This window comes from Candida jiufengensis (assembly GCF_024610255.1).
Source record: "Candida jiufengensis strain CBS 10846 chromosome Unknown scaffold11, whole genome shotgun sequence".
Taxonomy (NCBI): Eukaryota; Fungi; Ascomycota; class Pichiomycetes; order Serinales; family Debaryomycetaceae; genus Lodderomyces; species Lodderomyces jiufengensis.
The window spans coordinates 3,239-28,027 of NW_026261569.1; the positions used below are offsets into that span (position 1 = coordinate 3,239).

The window sequence follows — 24,789 nt, forward strand, 5'->3', positions numbered from 1 at the left end:
CATTTACATGATTAATATTTATCAATAATTAAATCATTAGAACATGCATCAATGAGATGTAATCGTCGCTTGAAAATGGAATGGGTTGAATCAACAAATTTAGAAGAATTAATGAAAAATGAAAATATATCAGAATAGCATAAAGCATAGCATTATGTTGGTCAAGCTGATTGTATTTTAGTTCCAGATAGAGTTGGATCAAGATGTATCTAAGGTATGTTATTAGCTATTAAATATGCAAGAGAAAATAATATACCATTTTTAGGAGTTTGTTTGGGTTCACAAGTTGCAGTGATTAAATTTGTTCGTAATGTTTTAGGTATAAAAGATTCAACTTCACAAAGAATTTGATAAATATAAAAAAGACGATAATATGAGACCATCATTCATATATATGCCAGATGTTGATCAAATTAAACTAGGTGGTACAATGAAACTTGGGATACATAAAACTAATTATTGAATGTTCAGATTGGAGTAAGTTATGTAAATTATATGGAGGATCTAATTCAGTATTTGAAAGACATAGACATAGATATGAAGTTAATCCAGAACTAATAAATCAAATAGAATCTAAAGGTTTACATTTTATTCGAAAAGATGAATCAGGTAAAAGAATGGAAATGATTGAATTATATGATGATTGTCATAAATTCTTTGTTGGTACACAATATCATCCTGAATATTTATCAAAAGTTTCAGATCCTTCAAGACCATTTTTAGGTTTAGTTGCTGCTTCTGCTGGTATACTAGATGAACTTTTAAAAAGAGATGATTTAAATTATAAAGGAGAATTTCAAAGTTGTAAAATTCGGATTTGCTTTTAATTAATTTCAATAGATCTTAGAAGTATAAGGTATTTTGTAACATAACTACTAAAACTGATTATTAATGAGAGGTATTTGACTCTTATGTTTTTGCATGTGTCGTCCTTAATAAACCAGGTTCTTTTGCTTTTGTATCAACTTCGTTTTGGAGGTTTTACAATTCAAATTTAGATTACTTGATTTCCTTTGACTATCTTATCCTAAATGAAGCAAACTCTTACAATATAAGTACGCTCTACTTGAGGGTATCGAAACTACATCAGTAGAAATTCAATTGAGATGATAAACTCTATAAACCAATTATGACAAGTTGTGCTCTTTAGAATGAATTACACTGTTTATTATAAAGCTATTAACTTACAATTGGTAATTAAAAAGGTTAAGAATTCAGGAAGTTAAAATCAATGAATGTTTATAGATTTGATGATACAAGAAAAACTTTGGAGAGTATGCGACCAAAAAGTAATAAAAATCAGAATCATACGTCGAACTTGTCGCTAATTTTGGGAGGAAAAGTTACTCAATCTACCACAAATCGACAATTCAATAGAAACCCATTTACAAATCACAACTTACACATAAAAATGTTAGTGATCGAGATGATATAAAGTAGTAAACACTGGGATACCTTACTCTCACACTTTAAAACCAGTGTTATCAGAGAAAAATTATTGAGTATTTTGAATTTTTCTTAGATCACTCTAGTCTCAAAATTCAGGATTTGAGAAGCATGTTTTGTTTGATACTTATACTTATAAGAAATATCTACATTAGATAGGTTGTGAGTTTCAATTCAGATTGATAAAAAAATTGTGTTATACATTTAAAATTTTAAAATCTTATTAATAAGTTTTTACATTTTTATTTTACTATATTCTCAAATAATTTATACTTTTAGTTTATATAATTAATGAGATCAAATTATATAAATATAAATTGAAAATAATACATAGAACTTTTATGCTGGGTATATTTAATATAATGTAAATTTGTCTTATCTTATCTAATCTAATCTTATCTCATCTAATCTTTTTTTTTTTAAACATCCCTACCTCATAACAAAAAAATCATCACAAAAAAATAAATGAAAGTAAAAACATAATCTAAATTTATAGAAATATAGGATTATCAATAAACTCTACCAACAAAATCACTAACAATAATGACAACAACAACCACAATATCAACAACATCGGCTCTATGGTATTCACTTACCAATATATATTAAGGTGTGTATTAAATTCTCTCAGTGATGCCAATTTTGTAGATGTTAAATCATTGAATTGGTTTTACGAATTAAAGAATAGTTATAATCAAATTTTAACGTGGTCATATAGGACAGTTCTGAGTTATTAGTGTTCGTACTTTAGGTACTTGTTCAGCACGATAACTGCAATGTGTGTGGAGATGACCTAGTAAGGACTAGGGACCCCCTAGTTGCAAAGTTGAGAGCTGTTTTTGCTTGAGTTTGGATTATGTAGTGTCACCCCCTTACTTCGGGCCGTAAGGTTTTCGGTGACGTCCTTAAAAAGGGTTCAAGTGAAGACGGTTCGCAATTAGGATCGGATGCTAGTTTCTGAAGAGTCATTTCCAATACCATTGTTGGTGAAGTTGTTCAAAACCTATAGTGCTGCCTAAAATGAAGGCTGTTTCAAAAAAAAAAAATAAAAAACATGGCTTTTATAGAGTTAAATTTTGTTTCAATAATTATTTTGAGATTCTGATCCAATATTTTTGAATTTGCATTACAATATGGTATCGCTTTTTTTAACATAAATACTGTCACCATTTGGTATAAATTAGAATCATAAAAAAACGATCTGTGTGAGGTGTCTATAGCATCCTCAATTTAGAAGTAGAGGGTTGTGGCAAATGAGGACAAATCAACGGATCAATTGAAACCTCATTACTCCAAAAGTTACTACTCAATATACTACAACTTGGACCGTCACTAATTCAGATGCATCAGTTGAAATTGAATCAGTTATTGTTATTCAAGCAGGATCATCATTAACAACTATTACTACTATCCACAACCAATCACTACTCAATTTACAAGTTCTTGGACTGTCACCAACTCAGATGGATCAGATGAATTTGAATCAGTTATTGTTAACCAATCCGGATCTTCATTAACAACTGTTACTACTTTCCCACAACCAATCACTACTCAATTTACAAGTACTTAGACCGTCACTAATACAGATGGATCAGATGTATTTGAATCAGTTATTGTTATTCAATCAGGATCATCATTAACAACTGTTACTACTTTCCCACAACCAATCACCACTCAATTTACAAGTACTTAGACTGTCACTAATACAGATGGATCAGATGAATTTGAATCAGTTATTGTTATTCAATCAGGATCATCATTAACAACTGTTACTACTTTCCCACAACCAATAACTACTCAATTTACAAGTACTTAGACCGTCACTAATACAGATGGATCAGATGAATTTGAATCAGTTATTGTTAGTCAATCAGGATCATCGTTATTAGTCAATCAGGATCTTCATTAACAACTGTTACTACTTTCCCACAACCAATCACCACTCAATTTACAAGTTCTTGGACTGTCACTAATACAGATGGATCAGATGAATTTGAATCAGTTATTGTTAATCAATCCGGATCTTCATTAACAACTGTTACTACTTTCCCAAAACCAATCACTACTCAATTTACAAGTACTTGTACTGTCACTAATTCAGATGGATCAGATGAATTTGAATCAGTTATTGTTAATCAATCCGGATCTTCATTAACAACTGTTACTACTTTCCCAAAACCAATCACTACTCAATTTACAAGTACTTGTACTGTCACTAATTCAGATGGATCAGATGAATTTGAATCAGTTATTGTTATTCAATCAGGATCATCATTAACAACTGTTACTACTTTCCCACAACCAATCACCACTCAATTTACAAGTACTTGGACTGTCACTAATACAGATGGATCAGTTGAATTTGAATCAGTCATTGTTATTCAATCAGGATCATCATTAACAACTGTTACTACTTTCCCACAACCAATCACTACTCAATTTACAAGTACTTGTACTGTCACTAATTCAGATGGATCAGATGAATTTGAATCAGTTATTGTTAGTCAATCAGGATCATCATTAACAACTGTTACTACTTTCCCACAACCAATCACCACTCAATTTACAAGTACTTGGACTGTCACTAATACAGATGGATCAGATGAATTTGAATCAGTTATTGTTATTCAATCAGGATCATCATTAACAACTGTTACTACTTTCCCACAACCAATCACCACTCAATTTACAAGTACTTAGACCGTCACTAATACAGATGGATCAGATGAATTTGAATCAGTTATTGTTAGTCAATCAGGATCATCATTATTAGTCAATCAGGATCATCATTAACAACTGTTACTACTTTCCCACAACCAATCACCACTCAATTTACAAGTACTTAGACCGTCACTAATACAGATGGATCAGATGTATTTGAATCAGTTATTGTTATTCAATCAGGATCTTCATTAACAACTGTTACTACTTTCCCACAACCAATCACTACTCAATTTACAAGTACTTGGACCGTCACCAATTCAGATGGATCAGATGAATTTGAATCAGTTATAGTTAGTCAATCAGGGTCTTCATTAACTACTGTTACTACCTTCCCAGCATCCATTACTCCAGGAGTTACTACTCAATATACAACAACTTGGACTGTAACAAACTCAGATGGATCAGTTTAAACTGAATCAGGTATAGTTAGTCAATCCGGATCTTCATTAACAACTGTTACTACTTCTCCACAACCAATACCTACTCAGTTTACAAGTGCTTGGAAGGAGACTAATTCAGGCGGTTAGTTTTGGTCTCCGAGTAAGGTGGTATAAGTATTGGAATGAAGAGAATAGGTTCAGTGATAGATTATGGATTTGAGTATACAGATATATTGGAAGCATTAAGGGGTATACAACATCATTAACGACAACCACGATTTTATGATATGATTAAAGCCACCACCAACTTGGGTCTACCCTATTCAGAAATCAAGTACTTTTGATCAAACTGAATTTGAAACACTCTGTTTGAAGAGTTAATAAAGAGTGAGGTTAAGTGTTGAATCAAGAAAGCACAATGAACAGTGAGTTTAATGTTTTCATAGTCCCCAACAAAGATTAATGTTCCGGCTGTACGAATCTAAGAACTATGAAAGACAATTGAAGATAAAGCTCAGTTACTGCATAAATTTAAATTCAAGTTTAAGACTGAAGTAAGTGAGGGCTATTTTCCTTGAAGTAAGTGAACCTATTTTCCTGAAGATGTGGAATATGTATGTGAAGATCAATTTCCAACATTCCCCAAAATGATATGAGTTGTGGCTAAGAAACCCAAAATTCTGATGATATTAGTAATGAGTCATTATTAAAAGAAACAAGTGATTATGGTTACAACATTGGTTACAATCTTAGAAAACAGAAGTTGAATGTAAAGATGACCAATTTATTTCAAGTTTTACAATTCATTTGTAGGTGGTGATACATTTCATCGGGTAGTGAAAATTTGTTTCAGCATGAACATACAATCAACAACAACAACGGCAATCATAATTTTTCCCCAATTTATGCTAATAATAATTTAATCAGTACTTTATGAAAATGAAAAAAATGAAACCTTTTACATCCATTGCATTCAAATAAGATAACAAATGGTTCAAGAAGAAGATAATAAATGGTTCAAAAGGACGATAATAGATAGATCTAAAATCTATCGCAAAGTGAATAGTAACTTAACATTATTAGTGTACAGAAAAAAGATCGACTTCATAGCATCAAATCTTTGAAAATGTTTTTGCTAGTAGTAGTACTACTTATAATTACAACACATCTGGTTGAAGTTATTTTAATGGTGCACGTCGAAAGAAAATGTGTAGAAAACACTACTGTTAATATTGGTTGTTTTGATAATGGTGGTGAAAATGATAAAATTCATGCAAAAAGCTCAATAATCGTTTAAGAGTTAATTCATACAAAACAACAACAACTTTTAAAAATTAACAACAACATTAACCACAATTGTCAACTTATGAAACAGCACCAAGCACTTTTTTTTAAACAAAAATGACGTCTTCATCCAAATCACCATTGTCTTTGAATGATAAACAAAGAACAACTTTAGCTAATGATTTGAGAAAGTATAGAAGGAGGAAAAATTAAAATACATAAACTCCCTGAAAGTACTATCATTGAAACTACGAGAAAACTTTCAAAAAAAGTTCAGTGATTGAAATCTCAATTTAATCAAACAAATGATTTTGAATATCTTAGAAAGTTGAAGAATACTATGAACGTAATAATTTTTAATAAAAGTCACTAATAGTGATTTTATTGAATGTTAGTTTGGAGAAATAATAGTTGAGAGTAAGAATGATAGATTCAACTCGAGTTATTTAACATATGTGTGAATCGTGTAATTATTTCCATCAACGATTCAAATGTCAAAGAATTCATTATGATAAACATACGATCCACATTAATACTTTTGCTTGCGACTGATTCTTACTTAATTCAAAAAATTATGCTATAACAATCAAATTCTATGAAATCCTGACAACTACTACATTTCACTATTATTACATTATCGCAGCCATTATATTTTTACAATATTTTTCTTAGCCATTACAATTTCACAAACATTGATTCTCAATAGCATAATGGTTTTTCAATAAGAATCATGGTAATTGCAGTATGATACAAGGGCGTGTGATCCACAGGGAAGATCGAATTTAAACTCAATGATTTTGGTGGTTCTTTTACAAGCTTTTTGCACCTTTGGTGGTATATTGAATGGAGATGGTTGTATCGTCATAACTTGAGAATATTTCTACTACAATAGCATTATTTATAATTGCATTAATACATTAGATGAAGTTAATCAAATGGTGAAAAGTCGAATTGAAATGTGGAAAAAAAAATAATTGATATAAATCTGGATTTTTCAATACTGGCGGTTGTTTGAAGTGGTGAATGAAGAGACAAGTTCAATAATAGACAAATAATTTACAACCATCAAATGGTGTAAAGTAGAACCAGCAGTAGTGCCGACCAATAAGTTCAAATAACAACATCACACCACCTTGGATATCAAAATCAAGTGCTGGATCATTAAAATCTACGGTAGAAAGTTAATGAAGAATGGCATTAAGTAGGAGTCGAGAAGGTACCAAGTAAACAGTTCGGTATATACTAAAGTTTCAAATCTTCACTGACTAATACAAATTTACTGGATTTGATCTAGAGTTAAAGATGACAATGTGTCTTTGCATGTCTTGTGATACTAAATTTGGGACCAGATTAAAAATCAAATTAAGTGGAATAATATATATGAATGAAAGAAAGAACAAATTTAGTTCAACCACAGAATTTTAAGTGGGTGAAAATTTTGGAATCAGTCAATTGGGCTTCATTAATAATTGTGTATGATTCACACATCATATTTGAGTATTACCATTTCCCTAAATTGTGCCACAATTGAATTTTCATTTGTAAAACTGTGTTCTATTATAAATTAAAAGGATATGCTACTGATCGTTGTTAAAAAGTCGCTAGATTCACAAAGGTTTATAGATAACCACATTCCGCATTAATGCTGTAGACTTTTCCTCAGTTTTCTGGCTTTCTAGTGACATTTGATCTATTGAAACTTTGGTAATTCGAGCTATTGCCAATTACCATTGATTTTAATTGGGTAGGGGTTGCAAATTTAATTGATGGGTTGGTTGAAATGTTTTACCACTGAAGAACAAAATGCAGTATGGTTAGAGAGGCATGCTCCTTAAAGCCATCGAGGGTATTTGATATAGTTTCTGACAATATTAATACTTACACTAGTGAATATTGATATTTTAGTGCATTGATTATTTATTTTGGATTTGGTTAGATAACACTATATAATGTATATATTGAAAATCTTTAATGATATGCATATTCAGTTTTCCCTAATTTAAATATCAATAACAACACTCTGATAAATTCCTCTTCAAGTCCAATTACTCTTTATAGTATAACACTTGATATAACAGTTGAAGTTAGACCATAATAGTAATTATCACAAGAATCTTTTTGGTTAATTCACCAAGCTCAACGTTTAGGGCCTTGAAAGTGTAAACTATGAAGTGACATAACAATAAGAGCACATTGATAGAAGAAGATGGATAGTTTCAATTACACTAATCTCAGAAACATTATGCCAACAGTAAATTTTTAAATTCCACATACAACTATTAAAAATTCAGACCTGTTAAAAAAGATAGGAAATCATCCCATGCTCTTCTGAACAAATATCAATACTGTAAATCTTAACTACCAACAATTAACGCCATATCTCAGTTACTCAACGACTACAAACATCAGAGATATCCCTTTGCTCGAGAAAACAAATATTTGACGCTTACGACGCATAGGTTGTCATAGCAAACCAGAAAAAGTCAAAGTAGATCGATGACGCATTGAGAAGCAAAACTCTTATGTTCCTCGAAGATTGCAATACTTTCAAGTAATGAGATACAAGTTCGAGCAAAATTTGAAAACTAAATGCAACAGCCAAAAAAGTTGTGTAACATTCGTTCACGACTTAAAACAACAAATTAAAAACTCCTTAAAATTTGATCAGCACCCTTTTTAGTTCTGTCAATTAAACCACCAGTACCAGAAGTGCGAACCCTTGAGTAGATAGCTATATTTTGTATTGTTTCCCTCAATAACCAAGGATTCAGGCACCAAAGGAAAGCTTATAACTCAAAAACACTATTGATGAGAGCTTCTCAGTACAGAACATAAAGAATTTAAAACTAAGGAAACAATGTAGCGTCTAATAAGTTTGGACCCAAAAGTTGATTCAAAATGACGGAATGCCTGAAAAAGGAAAACAAATTTAGGATCAATCTTCAAGTTAAGTTCCTTAATATCAATGCCGGTAACTGTTACTATTCAAAATTTACGATAATTAATATCGATACATTATAATTTTAATTACCCATTATAAACTTAATTCTTCAGTAAAAGTTTTATACAAGCTAGATGAAAATCTTTAAAGATTCATTTGATTTTCTCTATTACAAACAACGATGACCACAGTTTAAATTATTTTTTTCTAAGTATATCAATAGCAGCCAACCGTCTTTTACATTAATAGTTAGTATTTTGAGGTCGGCCTTTCAATTATAGTAATTTCTGCAGGGATCATCTGGTTTCTTCGACAAATCCCATTTGTGAAATAGCGTTGATCGATTAAAATTCATATCATCAAAAATTTGCAAAATGAATTAAGCCTTAAACTAGTATTGTGGTAACATTTAATGTGTAGAAAACAAAAATGTGCATAAATTTCGGTTGAAAAAATTAGCGAAAGAATGCGACACTTTGATCTAACTTAAAAACTGTATATCCAAAACTAGCGGACCGAAAGTCGATGGTTACGTAACATTGACGCTCTGGGTTTATTTTGGACCCGTTTCACACAGTGCCAGTAATGACTCACGATTTGAAATGAGCCTTCATTGTGTATAGTATTTGTAAATATGTTACCAGATTGTTCTTAACATTTACCTTAAAATGAAAACCTCATTTATAGCGCATCTAAGTCCTACAAAAAATTTTCAAGTTATCGAAGTAGTAAGGGAAGTTACATGCTGAAAAGTCAGGTATTATTGTTGAACTAGCAGATTCATTAACCCAGGATTGTACTAGTTTACCGAGCTTGCTACGTTTTACTAAGCCTGAATATTTGTTTGTGGCAATCAATAAACAAGATTGGACTACCATATTCGACGCGGTTTTCCAGCACAAACGATAGTTCCTCTCTTTGTATGTCCCCTTAAAAATACGCCAATTTTTTGCAAGCTGCTAATATTTGGTTTTCCCCAGGGCTAGAAAAATTTAAACGAAGGATTAATAGCTTTTGCTATGTTTCAGAAATATCTACTTACGCGAAACATTATTCATTTTAAGGATGATTAGTTTGACGCATAAAAAGAAAGAGACTTATTTCATATGCCGAAATAGTTTGTTTTTCTACCTAAACAATGCTTCGCTAAATGGTTCATGTGATATATGCTAGAGTGTATTAGATGTTGATTTAACCAAAATCATTTTTGTGATAATTACTATAATTGTGTAACTTCATAATATTATCTATTATATTATAAAGAGTAATTTGAGGTTGTAGTTTATTATACTAGAAAGGGAAATATTAAAGTATTGGTTTCGATATTTATATTAGGTGAAGATGAATATAGATACCATCTAATGTATAAATTTATATAGGTTTATAATCCACCAAAATCAAAAGTAGATAATCAATAAATACTAAAAATAAATATTAACCAGCGTGAGTAGTAATAATGTCAATTACTGTATTTATCACACTCAATCAAATCAAAGAACCTACCTCAGCCTTGCAACATTAGATGTCTACTTTGTTCTATATGCTAGAGTGCTTCAAATGATTTGATGAAAAAGTTAGTTTGATATGCTAAAAATGCTTTTCTGAAATGCTGAAATAAATTATATAATATGCTAAAGTAATAAATTTGTTAAGCTGGAGTGGTTTCTTTGTTTTGCTAAAATAATAAAATTGGCATGCTGAGATAGTTTATTTGATATGCTAAAGTGTTTGATTTGATATGCTAAAGTAATAAATTTGTTTTGCCGAAGTAGAGTTCGTTTTATGCTAAAAGGGCTTTGTTTTATGTCCTTAAGTGATATAAAGGTTATGTAGAAAGCGATTCATGTGTTTTGCTAAAGAGGTTAATTTGTAATGGAAAAGGGTATTATTTGTTATGCCGAAGTGGTTTATCTGAAATGCACAACTTAGGTGATTGATACGATAGGTTGTTTAATCTTGTTAAAGAAATTACATTGTCAAGAAAAAAATAACATAATATCTAAATAGTGTTAAAAAGAACTTTCTTGCATTTTCTTATCTTACATCTACTTATACGTATGCTATCCTATTTATTCATCATCACTGTGATCATCCATGTATCCAAGTTTTCTAATCTCTCCTAATCTTTTTCTAGCAGCTAATAACTTATTTTCAAGCTTTAAAATTTCAACTTGTTGTTCCATTTCAAGAGTTTTACCTTCATATGGAGTTAATTTACTTAAATCAATATCATTGTTATATTGATCTCCATTAGTTAATAAACTTTGAACTTTGTTAACTAAAGATTTGCAAGCACGAGTAACTTCAGATGATGCAACTTCCAAACTATCTTGTGCTTTTGACATAAAATTAGCTTTGACTCTTGATGCTGCTACTAATTGAGCAGTAGATGCAGCAACTTCATTTGATGCAACTATTAATTCTTCATGTGAATTTTTACCTTTCAATACACCGTCAGAAGTTTGAATTAAAATATTGGTTGATCCAGCAACGGCTTTGGAAGCACTGATAAGACCCTCGGTCCAACGACTGTTTTTCTTATAAAATTCAGTTTTTGATTGCGATCCTTTACCCTTGTCCACAATCTCCCGTTGGGATTCTACGGATGCAAGTATCAAACGTCCTACTGCATCGGTAATTAATTTAGCACAAGATAATAAAGTTTCATGAATTTCGATGTTACCACCATAAATATTTGGATTTTTTAATAAATCATTCAAGAATTTTGATGCGGATGTAACAGCATCAACAGTTTGTTGCATCTCTTTGTCAACTAATTGACCCAAATCACCTGTAAATTTAATACCATTAGATCCTTTCAAAGAATCAATTTCCGTAGATAATTCTTTCAAAGAAGTTTGTAATTCAAGATTATAATCAATAATCAGATCGATTTTATCCTCTGTATCTCCCAACTTATCTAAAGCTTCCGATTTCAAACCTTTATAATAGCTTTCAACACTATTAAGTACTTTAATAACAAAAGTAGAAATTGATTCTTCATGCTTTTTTGGTGAACTTTCAGCAACACCTTTGGCACTTATAGCTAAATAGTTGATATATGATGTTAATGAAGAACAATTGAGAATAATTTCTGAAAATGTTGCTTCCTCTTGATTGTTATCCTCTGCTATATAACCATTAAATGTAGATGCAAAATCAGTTGCTGTGTCTGAACAAAGTTCTATAAGTGATAACAAATATTCAGGTGAAGAATTTGAGACCTGAGTTTGAGCAACTAAAGTAAATTCATGCTTAAAATCATTAATACGAATTATATTGCTTTCCAATAACGAATCTATTAAATTCTTGAATCTGGCAAGTTGTGACAAAATAATTTGATCTATTTCCGCATTTACGATATCATCTTGATCTTGTTTAAACCTACTTAATTCATCGTAAGCAGCATCAAGCGACTGGTTTGCAATTTCTAATTCAGTTTCCTTTTCTTTGAGTTTCAATTGTAATGATTCGTTATTACCCAAAGATTTAACTTGACTATTTCTTTCTTCCAATTGACTTTTCAAGTCGTTTAATTCTTTTTCATGCTTAGACATAATGGATGACAAATTTAAATTTTGAAGTTTTCCTGATTCTTTTGCTGTTACATTTAACTCTCTTATTTCCATTTCTAGTTTTTCAATTTCTTGATCTTTACCAGCTTTAACTCTGTCTATATCGAGTCTTGCTCTATCTCTTTCTCTGATTAAATCAGCTAATTCAACATTTTTTGCTTTCAAGTCTTTTTCAAGTTTTTCTTTCTTCATTATGGATTCTTGAGCACTGCTGATTTTTTGTTGAATTTTTTTGAATTTAGCTAATAAATTTAAATGCTCTTGACGTAATTGAGAATATAACTTTGCAAGGGACTCATATTTTTTGGTCCAATTTGTGATTTGATCTTCTAGATTCTTAATTTGATCATTTTTGGAAGTAATTTGTTGGGTTGCAGTATTGTTGAATGCTGCCATTTCATTTTCTAAAGATTTTACCCTTGAATCATATTGTTGTAAAAGATTTTGATCATTGTCATATTGGTTTTTGAACAAAAGCAAGTCGTGTTCGAGCTCTGCAACTCTGCTTTGTTGATGTTGAGTTTGTTGCATTTGAAGTGCTTGTTGTTCCTCAAGAAACCTTCGTTCTTGATCTTTCTGCTGTTGTTCAAATAAACGTTGCTGCTCTTGTTGTTGCTGTAACTGTTGTTGACGTTGAAGTTCAAGTTGCTGTTGAATTCTTTCTTGCTCTTGTTGTTGTTCAAAAAGATAACCAGTTTGTTGTGTATTAATTTGTTCAATAGATGGAGCCATTGATGATGAATCTAAGTTTGAAGTTGGTTGAGAAGACAATTGAGGAGTACTTTCATCAAATTCCCTTGGTTTTGGAGTAACACTTTGTCCTTCTTCATTTACTTGTAAATCTGGTGCACTATTTGGAAGTCTAGGTATAGTTATTAAACTTGTTAAAAATTTTATGGATTGACAATCCGTATAAAAATCCCTTAACATGAAATGTTGTGATTCAAACCTATCAAATAAACCTTGTAACGCATCATCAGCACCCAATTGTTGATACATAGCTCTAAGCATAGATATACAGAACTTGTATATACCATATGATTCTGAAATTAATGGAACTAATGCACTAACTTTACATAAATTACTATGACTTCGATGAATAGTTGCAAAAATAAGTTTTTGTAAATCATTGATCAGATCTTGAAGATCCATTAGTTGTAATAAAGATTCGTAACCTTCATTTGGATCATTTACAGCTCTTAAAGATAAATATTCTTCATATTCAAAAGTACCATTAAAACCAGGATTGTTACGATGAAAATCCAATTTTTGTAATAAATATCTATCATACTGATTAATTAACCTACCATAAGCCAGGCCATGGGATGGAAAAACTGTTGCTAAAGATGAAATAAAATCTCTATTTCTGTAAGCATCTTTAAGCGTATTAGGATGACCTTCTTGTAAAACTTTATGAATCATAATTAAAGCTTTGAATAGTTGAATCTCATTACTTTGAAGTGGTTGAACTTTGACAGCATTCCAAAATGCTCTTGAATTTTTATGATCCCAAGTATAAACTATACAAGCCCTAACATGTTTTCTTTTCGGTGGAACTTCATCAGCATTGCAAGCTTTTTTAACACTGCTTTGTAAATCAACTTCAGCACGACTCATAATTGATCAACTTGTGTCGATTGATGACAATACGAATGAAATGGATAATTGGTAATAGTAATTGTATGACTTGAAATTGAGTTTAAATTTTTGTTGAATTATCAAAACCTCTTAATAATTTTTTATTTCATTTTTTTGTGTTAGTGCGAGATTGCCGACTTTTTTATTTTTTTTTTAATTTTTTTTTTTTTTGGTTAAGCGGTATTACAAAAGTCATTAAATTTAAGGGGGTAAGTTAATATAGAAATTTTTATTAATTGTATTATGTATTTCAAGTAATCAATTATTTAACTCCTTGCAATTGTTGATAGAAATACTCCACCATCTTAAATCTGTTTTTTACTTTATCAACGTTTAGAAAAATTGGAAAATAAAAATATTAAATTTATATATTATAAAAAACTACTTATGATATTTCATCGTTTCTTACTTAATGAACCAGTTAATGTTAATTTCACTTTCTATATTTTGTTTTACCTAAATCAAAAGGTAAATATTTATATTTAATCATATGTTGAATTTGTTTTCTCATAGTCAAAGTAAATAATATAATAAAATACATTAATAAAATTGGCCAAAATACTGGAATATCAAATATTGTAAAGAATGTTAAAATTATACTTAATAAAGTTGCTCTTATTGCATTATACCAAAATTTAAATTCTGGTAATCTTCTAATAAATGGTCTAAATTCTTCATCGTTTTCTGATAAATTTTCATTATTATTTAAATCTTCAGGTATATTACCTTCCTCAATTGATTCATTCTTCATTTCTTGTTCTAATGATGGATCAAATTTTGGAGTTAAAAATGCTAAAAATAAATTTAATAAATATATTCCTAAAGCATAACATATTATATACCAACCTTGTGATAAAAAAATTCGAAGTAAAAATAATGAAATTAAACCTCCAAATGCATACCATCTATAAGCAGTATACGGTACTGATTCATCTATAAATTTTTGATAAGTATTTAATACTTTTTTATAATTAAGATAGATTGGATTAGACTGTAAATTCTCAAATGGTAAATTCAGTGACATAGTATATTTAATGAATTAAGATTTATATAAAAATGGACGAAAATGAATGTTATGCAAAATCTGGAGAATTAATTGATTAATCAAGTCGATAAAAACAAATAAATTATTTCTTGAATGACTCTCAAAATGAAATTGATATAATAATCGACACTCAACAAATGACAAATAACAATTATTGATATTAATAAATTATATGTTGTTTAATTTGAAATGGTTCTTGTTTCTGTAGAAAACGTTATTAAAAAAATTTTCGTGTTATTATTATTATTAGATTATTATTACTTCAAAAAATTCTGTTATGTCAATTTTTTAATTCATCAATTATCGTTAAATTTGTTTTTACGTCATGTAATTGATTACAATATAATATACTATTTGTTAATCTGTTATCAAGAGTATGTGATACTTTCTCTTTAAAGCACTTTTAAATAGAGTTAGTTAAATCCTCGTATGCAATAAATTTCATTACCTAGTTATACATATATACAGTGTTTTTGTCTAGTTAAATTAATTATAAATTTTCAGTTAAAAACTTCAGTTGGACGTCCAACAGTTAAAACTTTACGATTAACTTCATCATAGATTTTTTGAATTTTTATATTTTTAGGTATATTATTTAAGTCAAGTTTTTTAATAATTGATCCAGGAGTATTTAATGGTAATACTCTAGGTAAATATTGACGTTTCAATTCTTCTTGTTCTTTTAAATTGAAAACCCCAGGAGTTTTTATTATTTCATATGCTTTTGCTTTATACTCTTTAGTTAATGCTTGAGATTCAAATAAATTTTTCAATTGACTTATTGTTTCGGTTTTTGTTGGTAATGATTCGATATTAAATAATATACCTTCGGTGGAAACTCCTACTTTGTTATCAACTGATTTAGCAAATTTCATATATTCAATTTTTGATGAATCAAATTCTTCTTGTGAAAGTTTATTTTGTCTAAATTTGAGTCTTAATTCGTAAAGTTTATTATAAGTGACTTGTTCTCTAGCTTGTTCTAATTCGTGATATGGAACTAATTGTGAAATTTCAAATAATCTTTCTGATGCCAAGGTTGGATCAACATCTAAATTGAATTCTTTTAATTGTTCTCTAAAACTCCTAGTTGTTCTTATATGATGATGTAATTTTCTATTTTCTTGTTTTTTTAAATATGGTTGTAATTGTATTTCTTTTCTTGACATTGATTCTTCTTCTTCTATAGCTTTCTTCTTGTTACTAATAGGTACAAATCCGAATCTCCTTAATCTTGGCTCAAAATGATCTTTTGGAAGTTTTATATCTTTTTTCAATGATACACCTACATATTTTCTAGTTGGATGGAAAGGATCATAATAAAATCTTATATATCCTGGTTCAACAGCATAAATGGTATGATCAACTCCAATTTTAACATTATCACCAGGATGAATTTTAGTACCTCTTTGTCTCATTATAATTTGACCCGGTTTAACAAAATGACCTTCATTAACTTTTGGACCTAATCTTCTACCTGCTGAATCTTTATTACTTGTTTTGGAACCTGAGACTCTTTTGGTGGCAGTACGTATCTGTGTTAAAGAGTTGAGCGGATTCGTTATATTCGGTATTCTCAATGATAATGATTTGAATATTAGGGACATGGTGATTTGACTTAGTTTATCATTAAGATTAAAAGATTTTAAAAATTTTTAATTTTGTTTTTTGTACTATTTTTTTTGATTGATTTTTAAAAATCTATAAATTTTAAGATCAAAGATACAATTAATTGAAGATACAAAAAACTGAGAGACTTGCAAGTTGAGATGGAATTACAATTAAATATGGCTTATAATTTGATAATATCGATTCTTTTACATAAGCATCACTATATTTGAAACTTATTAATGAATCCCTCCGTAATTTCAATGGCTAATAAATGATCTTGCTCTTGTGCCAAACCTGAAATTGTAAAAGTTCCAATAACTCCTGTAAAATTTTTAATTTTAATAGGTATACTTCCTCCATGACTTGCAAATTCATTTGAAGATACAAACATAGCTTCTTCAATAGATTTTTCTTTAATTCTCAATTTTTGTCCAATATAAAAGCTACTTTTACCAAATCTAAATACTGTATTTGACTTTCTTTTAATCCAATTATCATTATCTATATTAGTACTCTCACCTATTACCGTATGAAACAAAGTATGTCCACCTGTTAGAGTAATATCAATTACTATTGACTTATTTTCATATTTTTCAATGCATTTAGATCTTGCAAATTCACCAAATTTCCAAGCTATCTTTGAATTAAATGAATCAAACAATAGATTTCTCTCTAAATCATCCAATTGATTCAAAGTAAAACTGTAAATCTCATGAACCATCTTATATTAATTAGCTTATTAGTTGTTAATATGTTTTAAATTATGTCAAGTCCACTATATATAAAAAACTATAAAGGGAAAAAAAAACACAATACTAATAAAAATTGAAATATATACTTTAGACTCAAACAACCATACCTATTATTCAATCACTAATATAGATCATTCTAAGTAGACCATGTTTGCTACCCAACTGCAACATCAACCTCAACAACTTCAAAATCAGCCACCACAATCATATCAGGATCAATTTAAACTATCTGATAGTAAAGCGTTAAATGATGAACAAATTTATCAGTGGATTATAGAATTGGTATCAGGAACAAATAGAGAAAAAGCATTATTAGAACTAGGTAAAAAAAGAGAACAATACGATGATCTAGCTTTAGTACTATGGAATTCATTTGGTGTTATAACAGTTTTATTAGAAGAAATAATAAGTGTTTATCCATATCTAGAACCTCCAAACTTAAGCGCTTCAACTTCAAATAGAGTATGTAATGCATTAGCTTTATTACAATGTGTAGCATCAAATGTTCAAACAAGAGGTTCATTTTTGAGTGCAAATTTACCATTATATTTGTATCCATTTTTATCAACAAATGCAAGGCAAAGATCTTTCGAATATCTTAGGCTCACAAGTTTAGGTGTAATTGGTGCATTGGTGAAGAATGATACTCCAGAAGTAATAAATTTTCTTTTAACTACTGAAATTGTTCCATTATGTCTTAATATTATGGAAATTTCTTCAGAATTATCAAAAACAGTAGCAATTTTTATATTACAAAAAATTTTATTAGATGATCAAGGATTGAGTTATGTCTGTACCATATTTGAAAGATTTCATACCGTTGCATCTGTTTTATCGAAGATGATTGACCAACTAAGCGCAGGGATCAAACAATCAAATCAACAAATACAACAACAACAACAACCATCATCTTCAAATAGTTCGGGGAGACTATTGAAACATGTCGTAAGGTGTTATATGAGATTAAGCGATAATATGGAAGCAAGAAAAGCTTTATCAAATATTTTACCTGAACCTTTACGTGATGGTACATTTTCAGTAATATTACAAGATGATGTTGCTACGAAAAGATGTCTTGCTCAATTATTGACAAATATAAGTGAACAATGAAAACCTGAATAGATATAAATGTACATATAAATAAATTTGACGATGGAGTATTAAAAATCTACACATTGCGTATCATTTTAGAAGCCAATGAATCCTGATGTATTGTTTCGATTTATAAGGAAATCAATGATCATGATCCAATAAGTCCAAACCAATTTCTTTTATGAACCAATATTTCTTGAGTCCACTTTGTCAATAGTTCTATAAATATTCGTCAGTCTATGGTTGCTTTCGAATTCAAGTATATTCCTAAACTCGTCTGATTCACGATAGCGGTGAAAATTCATTGTGTGTTTTCCATAAGGAATTTTTCACAGCTTAGTACCCTATTGGGAAATCTAAAATTTTTGCTCGGACGTGAAATAAAAAGTTGAGACAATGTAATTTTCTGGAAACTGCAGAATGTAACCTTCGATTAACTCTAAATTTACAACTTACTGCCCAATTGAGAAGTCTAGATAAAAGCAGCATTGAATTTAAACATTGACTTATTAGTATTTACTCTCGGTTATTTTGTATAAATTTTTGGAAGTTTAGTGGACCAACTGCACTGCTGTACTGACAACCTTTTTGAGTCAATTACTTGACATATATGACTGCGAGTGGAAAAGTTGTTTGGCAGAGATGGATAGTTGCTTTAAATAAGGTCATATATTATCAGTCTAAGTTCAATGGAAGGGTTGAGACCAAAAAATTGCACAAAAAACTGAGGAAATTAGACACAAACCAGGTCCAATTCAACCTGAAACTAGCCACAAATAAATATAAACGGTCACCAAGTTTGAAAAACAGGCCAAAAATACTCTAGACATACATTGTTCAGATCTTGTCAGCTTAGACTTCATGACATGAAAATATGTTTCAAGTGGTGCTACCACTATAAACAGAAGTTTTGCACAATTTGTACGCAAAATAGTTGCAAAATTATACACATACTATTAAAAATTAAAGAACATCAAATTTGGTAATAAACTAATGGGCACAATTGCTCAATCAAATTTGTCTTATCAATGACAACTACTCAATATTAAAGTTGATATATAATTGTTCATGAGTATTAATAAAATTTGCTGCTACAGATGTTTTGGAACTCAATTGAATGAGTTAATTAATTATAGTTTACAATAAATATAAACTTTAATAAATGTGACAAATCACACTAGAGAAGCTGGAGTTTTATGTTTAACGGCCAACCAAATGGTTGTCAACCTACTGTTGCAAATTAAGTAACATGTACTAGCAAAGCTTCAGCAGTTACAGAATTTGATATGAATATGAGCTTCGGTAATACAGGCTGGTCCGAAAAATAGTTTCACAAATTAGGTCTTGATTTTGTTAGCTCAATAAACATGCTATACGTGAACTGCTGCAGTCTTTCAGAAAATATAGGCCATTTAAGTAAATGCCAATGTCAGGTCAAAGTGATACAAAACAGGATTTATAGGTCCGCTCACGTGCTCAAACATACAACTTGAGGGTTTGGACTATATTAGAAAATAATAAGTACGAACTGAATCAATAAATAAGTAGTCAGTACATTAGGAGACATTGACTGAAACCCGAATTTGTTTTTATTTAAATTTTTCTTTGGTCATATTGGGCCTAATTTTTGTATAGGTTATAGTTCATCCTGTATATAAAATACAAAGTATGTAACAAAAACAAAACATTTCTATGTAAGATCTTTATTATTATAATGATATTAATGTAATCATAAAATATAAATAGATACATCAATTATCAGTCAATCATATCCAACATATAGTTAATTGAATATTAGCAATGACAATTAAAGAGATTTATATTGCTAGACATGGTTATAGATCAAATTGGTTACCACCACCTCATCCTCCAAATCCAACTGGTATAGATTCAGATCCACCATTAGCACCACATGGAGTTGAACAAGCAAAACAATTAGCAGCTTACTTAACATCATTACCAACAATTGACCAACCACAATTTATTATTACATCACCATTTTATAGATGTGTTGAAACAGCACAGCCAATAGCTAAATTACTAGATTTAAAAATTGGATTAGAAAGAGGTATTGGTGAATGGTTTAAAAAAGATAGAAAAATTATACCAGAACCTGCAAATTATACTGATTTAAAAAGATTTTTCAATGATGTTTTGGTAGATGAAAAACTTTGGCCAAGAGATCAATTAGGAGTTATACCAAATCCTAAAGGTGAAACAAATATTGAAATTTTAGAAAGAGCTAATTTATTTTGGCAAAAATTTATACCATTTTTTGAAAAAAATTATCCAGAAATTGAAAATATTTTATTAATTACTCACGCAGCTACAAAGATTGCTTTGGGTAGTTCTTTATTGAACTTAGAATCAGTTACTTCACCATATGATGAAGAAAATACAATGTTAAGAGCTGGTGCATGCTCACTTTCAAAATATATCCGTGATAATTTAAATGATGATTTTTCATGGAAATTAGTAATGAATGGTAATTGTGAGTTTTTAACTAAAGGTGAAGAAATGAATTGGGATTTCACAATTAATGTTGAAGCAGGATCAGCTGAAGATATTTTAAGAAGAAAAAAAGAAGCACAACTCAAGTCTAATGAAGAAAATGAAGGAAATGACAATTTGGAAAATTCAGAATCAAAATCACAAACTGAAATTCCGGTTACGAACATAGCTACGGGAACTGATATAGCCGGGACGAAGGATGATGAATACGAGGTACGTAAGAACTAGAATTATAGAAAAGACATTATTGATCAATAATGAGTTTTAGAGATTTTTATTTTTTTTTAATTAATATAGACTTTTTATTTGTGATTGTTTTGTTTCTTAATAACCTTTATTAGCTTCATACTAACATAATTCTGATATAGACTTTTTACGTTACTTTAGATTTACCAAATAATATAAAGAAAATTGAAGAAGATGAAGGAGTCAACAAAAATTCAAGATATAAAAAACTACAAAGACATTTTAATATCCTAAAACCATCGGCAAAATTACAAATATCTGATATAACAGCGGAACATCCACTAATAAAAATATCTAATAACAAAAGCATAAATGAACCTGATTTAATTTCAAAAACCAATAAAATTGGTAACTCATCCAACAATAATCATCATAATCTTATTGACTACTCAGCATTGTTAAATGAAAAAATTATGGAAACTAAATGGAACAAATTAATTGGTTCGGAATTATTATTTGATGAATATGGAGAATTAATTGGACAAGTTAAAGAACATTTAACTTGCGTAAATAAAGTAATTTTCGAAAAGAGAAAAGAAGTTGTAAAAAATAATGATAATATGGATATAGATCTTTCAAATGACGAAGATGAAGATGGTTCGAAAAGTAAATTTAAAGGTAGTACATTTTGGAAACAAAGTATAAGAAATGCTCAAGACTAGTATGGAATTAATCTGTTATACAAAATGACACAGGTTCTAGTTCTATATATTATGTATTACAAAGAAATAATGCTATTAAAGTAAAGAATAAAATGAATGTAATAATGTTTGTAGAAGCTTTTGTCGCAGATCTACCTTGATGTTTAGTGTGCTAATATGATACTTTGTAACCTATTCCCTTCACAATAAAATCATGAGCCTCGCAGTCTAAGAACCAACTAGTACTCGAAAAAAAAAATTTCGTCTACTTTTATCAGTAAAATCTATTTTTTGGAGGTGACGATTCTTTGAATATGATCAATAAACATCTGAAAACTTGATTCATCACTAAATATGTCTGTATTAGATCTATCACTACTATAACCATAAAAATGATTAACATTAGTTGCATAACTTGTACTTGGATTTAATTTTGCCATTAAAAATCTTGCTTGTGACCCACCTTCATCACAATCAATAAATCTTGGTAATGGAAATCTATTAGTGAGTACTAATAAAGCTTCTCTTTTAGGAGCTTCTAAGAAGTTCTTAAAATATGCGTAATCTTCTTGTTCATGATATCCTGCTTTTCTCCAATCAGCAATTTGTGAACCGTGATAAATCAAAATTTGGAAAAAAGTATCCAATAATAAAATCTTAGAATGTCCTAAACTCATTGAATCCAACAACACTGGTATTGGTTCGTTTTCATTATCTTCGGAGTCTTCATCAACTTCTGAATTCCATGTATTAATGTCATAGGATAATAATGTAGGTTGGATCATTAATAATGAATTTGCTAAATCCTCATGCATGAAAATATGTCTTACATAACTTGTTTCATCTGGTGAGCTATTAAAAACATTTATAAATGGGGATCTTCTCAAATGATATAAAAATTGTGGGAATAGTGAATATGAATTTGATAATCTAAATGATTCCATAACACCAATATTATAAACAGCAAACCTCGAGCAAAAATCAATCAATGACTGATCTAACTGTTTGGTTAGTGCCTCACTTGATGTTACTTTAAGATGTAAATCTGTTTGTAATTTACGAACTGCTTCCCTAGCTATCAATACTAATGCTGCTTCTTGATCAAAACCTAATTCTAATTGAACACTATCTGAATCTGGAATTATATTGATTGGAATTGTTGTCACCCTAAGTCTCATTCTCCCACTAGGATGTTGATAATGAAATAAATACTGTAAATATGCTCCTGTTGTAGCTATTGAACTGTCTAATTTTTCAAAATATATGGCATAAGTAGATTGAGGATCCACACTACATAATTTCCAGCAATTTGTTTTCGACTCTCCAATTTCCTTGGTAACACTAATCATTTTTTCGTTTGACGGTATCAATTTATTGTATGGTAATGCAGTTGCGTTTCCAATTAATCCTTCAATCTTCAAATCTGAAGATGTTTTTACTTCAATTGTTGCATTAAATCCCATATCGAGATAATCTTCTGTATCGGAGTCAGTCTCTTGCTTTTTGAAGAATTTTGTAAAACTTTGTTTAAAAATTGCAGTACTAAATGAATCACTCATAACAACTACACCTCCGGTTTTACAACATAGTTCTTCCATTTCAAATAATCCAACTTGATCATAACTACCAATGAATATATCACAACTGAGACCCAAAGTAACTAAAATTTTGGTAATATCGGCGTAAAACTTCTTAGCACCTTTAAATAATGCAGTATCTGATTTTGTACTAGATGAAGATGATGTTGTTGGTGCTTTAATATATGTTGCAGATTGTGATTTAACAATATCATGGTGTGATCTTAATGGAGTTTTTAATAATTTGTCCACTATTTTTCCTGGTCCAATTGTACAAACACCAGCTAGAAACACCATCAAATGACCTCCAGTAAGATGACCATCTCCAAGAATAGATTTTAATAATAATGTTGATACATTTATTGCACTTCCAGTAGCTCTATCAGCTCTTTCTTTAAACTCACTATGTGAAAATGCATTTGGAACCATATTTTCAATGATATTTGTTAATTCATATTCAACCATATTTACAGGTTGTAAAAAACGTCTAGCAGATGGACTGAATAAATTATCTTGATTTTGAGCTTGTTGTAAACCAGCAGCACTTACACCACCACCTAGTAAACCTAATGCCAGTTGAACTTGTTCTAATGCATAAGTTTTACTCCCATTGAAAGTATAACTCAAATTATCATGAGAAGTCAAATCATGAACTTTAACATGTTTACCAAATGAGACAAATCCAACTAATGCATTTTCTGGCAAAAGACTTAATGATATGATCAAATTTTCTTTTAATTGCGAAAAGGCAACTTCAACATCTTCACCTTCAAAACATACATCAACAACATAAAAAAATATTGGTGGTAATAGACTTTCTCTTCCTGTTTCATATTCTATAGTGGATAATTCAGGATTTATTGCAATAGGTAAAATAGTCTCTCCTTCTTCATTTGCGGTAATTGGTAGTTGATTTGAAAAATTACAAAATTGACAAGTCCATATTTGATTATTGACATGTACAAATGGATTTAAAATAGACCTACAAGTTCGACAACTAACAAGATGAGAAGAATCAAAACATTCAATTGCACTCTTATCATTCAATGGTGTATATAATGAACCAAATGGTATAACATTTCTTTGATGCTGTAATTTCGATCTCGGCAAAGAAGACCATGATAATCTAACACCATCTTTATCTTCTCTATTTTCAAAATCCATAGTTTAATTATTCAAATCTCATTGATGATTTTTTTAGTGGTGATTCATAAAAATTTATAAAGATATATATGTTGGACGTTATTTTATAAAATTTTTATGAGTCTATGTAGTGTGTTTATATACAAGTAGTTAAGTTAATATAGGATCAATCAAGAATGTTTG

The 24,789-nt window shown here is 29.7% G+C and overlaps 9 protein-coding genes across 9 annotated transcripts; 4 read left to right on the top strand and 5 right to left on the bottom strand. All coding sequences in view use genetic code 12, as the record gives it.

Moving 5' to 3' along the window:
• Positions 1 to 203: 203 nt before the first annotated feature.
• Positions 204 to 827, top strand: KGF54_005410 (URA7; the record flags this gene model as incomplete). The annotated part of the gene is made up of 2 exons (XM_051766205.1): positions 204 to 214; positions 530 to 827. 2 exons carry the CDS (start codon positions 204 to 206, stop codon positions 825 to 827), a joined length of 309 nt encoding a protein of 102 aa, XP_051617445.1.
• A 2,205-nt stretch (positions 828 to 3,032) lies between these two features.
• On the top strand, positions 3,033 to 4,580 carry KGF54_005411 (uncharacterized protein; the record flags this gene model as incomplete). The annotated part of the gene is made up of 3 exons (XM_051766206.1): positions 3,033 to 3,043; positions 3,336 to 4,138; positions 4,318 to 4,580. The coding sequence occupies 3 exons, from the start codon at positions 3,033 to 3,035 to the stop codon at positions 4,578 to 4,580; spliced, it is 1,077 nt and encodes a 358-aa protein (XP_051617446.1).
• Positions 4,581 to 10,844: 6,264 nt separating this feature from the next.
• SLA2 (Sla2p) lies at positions 10,845 to 13,967 on the bottom strand (the record flags this gene model as incomplete). Its single annotated transcript, XM_051766207.1, has 1 exon — positions 10,845 to 13,967. One exon carries the CDS (start codon positions 13,965 to 13,967, stop codon positions 10,845 to 10,847), a length of 3,123 nt encoding a protein of 1,040 aa, XP_051617447.1.
• Positions 13,968 to 14,421: 454 nt separating this feature from the next.
• On the bottom strand, positions 14,422 to 15,012 carry KGF54_005413 (protein retreival receptor; the record flags this gene model as incomplete). Its single annotated transcript, XM_051766208.1, has 1 exon — positions 14,422 to 15,012. One exon carries the CDS (start codon positions 15,010 to 15,012, stop codon positions 14,422 to 14,424), a length of 591 nt encoding a protein of 196 aa, XP_051617448.1.
• Positions 15,013 to 15,533: 521 nt separating this feature from the next.
• MRP7 (mitochondrial 54S ribosomal protein bL27m) lies at positions 15,534 to 16,640 on the bottom strand (the record flags this gene model as incomplete). The annotated part of the gene is made up of 1 exon (XM_051766209.1): positions 15,534 to 16,640. One exon carries the CDS (start codon positions 16,638 to 16,640, stop codon positions 15,534 to 15,536), a length of 1,107 nt encoding a protein of 368 aa, XP_051617449.1.
• A 224-nt stretch (positions 16,641 to 16,864) lies between these two features.
• KGF54_005415 (uncharacterized protein) lies at positions 16,865 to 17,365 on the bottom strand (the record flags this gene model as incomplete). Its single annotated transcript, XM_051766210.1, has 1 exon — positions 16,865 to 17,365. The coding sequence occupies one exon, from the start codon at positions 17,363 to 17,365 to the stop codon at positions 16,865 to 16,867; it is 501 nt and encodes a 166-aa protein (XP_051617450.1).
• A 178-nt stretch (positions 17,366 to 17,543) lies between these two features.
• KGF54_005416 (CCR4-NOT core subunit) lies at positions 17,544 to 18,506 on the top strand (the record flags this gene model as incomplete). Its single annotated transcript, XM_051766211.1, has 1 exon — positions 17,544 to 18,506. The coding sequence occupies one exon, from the start codon at positions 17,544 to 17,546 to the stop codon at positions 18,504 to 18,506; it is 963 nt and encodes a 320-aa protein (XP_051617451.1).
• Positions 18,507 to 20,288: 1,782 nt separating this feature from the next.
• On the top strand, positions 20,289 to 21,907 carry KGF54_005417 (transcription factor TFIIIC subunit; the record flags this gene model as incomplete). Its single annotated transcript, XM_051766212.1, has 2 exons — positions 20,289 to 21,212; positions 21,368 to 21,907. The coding sequence occupies 2 exons, from the start codon at positions 20,289 to 20,291 to the stop codon at positions 21,905 to 21,907; spliced, it is 1,464 nt and encodes a 487-aa protein (XP_051617452.1).
• A 263-nt stretch (positions 21,908 to 22,170) lies between these two features.
• KGF54_005418 (uncharacterized protein) lies at positions 22,171 to 24,627 on the bottom strand (the record flags this gene model as incomplete). The annotated part of the gene is made up of 1 exon (XM_051766214.1): positions 22,171 to 24,627. The coding sequence occupies one exon, from the start codon at positions 24,625 to 24,627 to the stop codon at positions 22,171 to 22,173; it is 2,457 nt and encodes an 818-aa protein (XP_051617453.1).
• Positions 24,628 to 24,789: the final 162 nt, after the last annotated feature.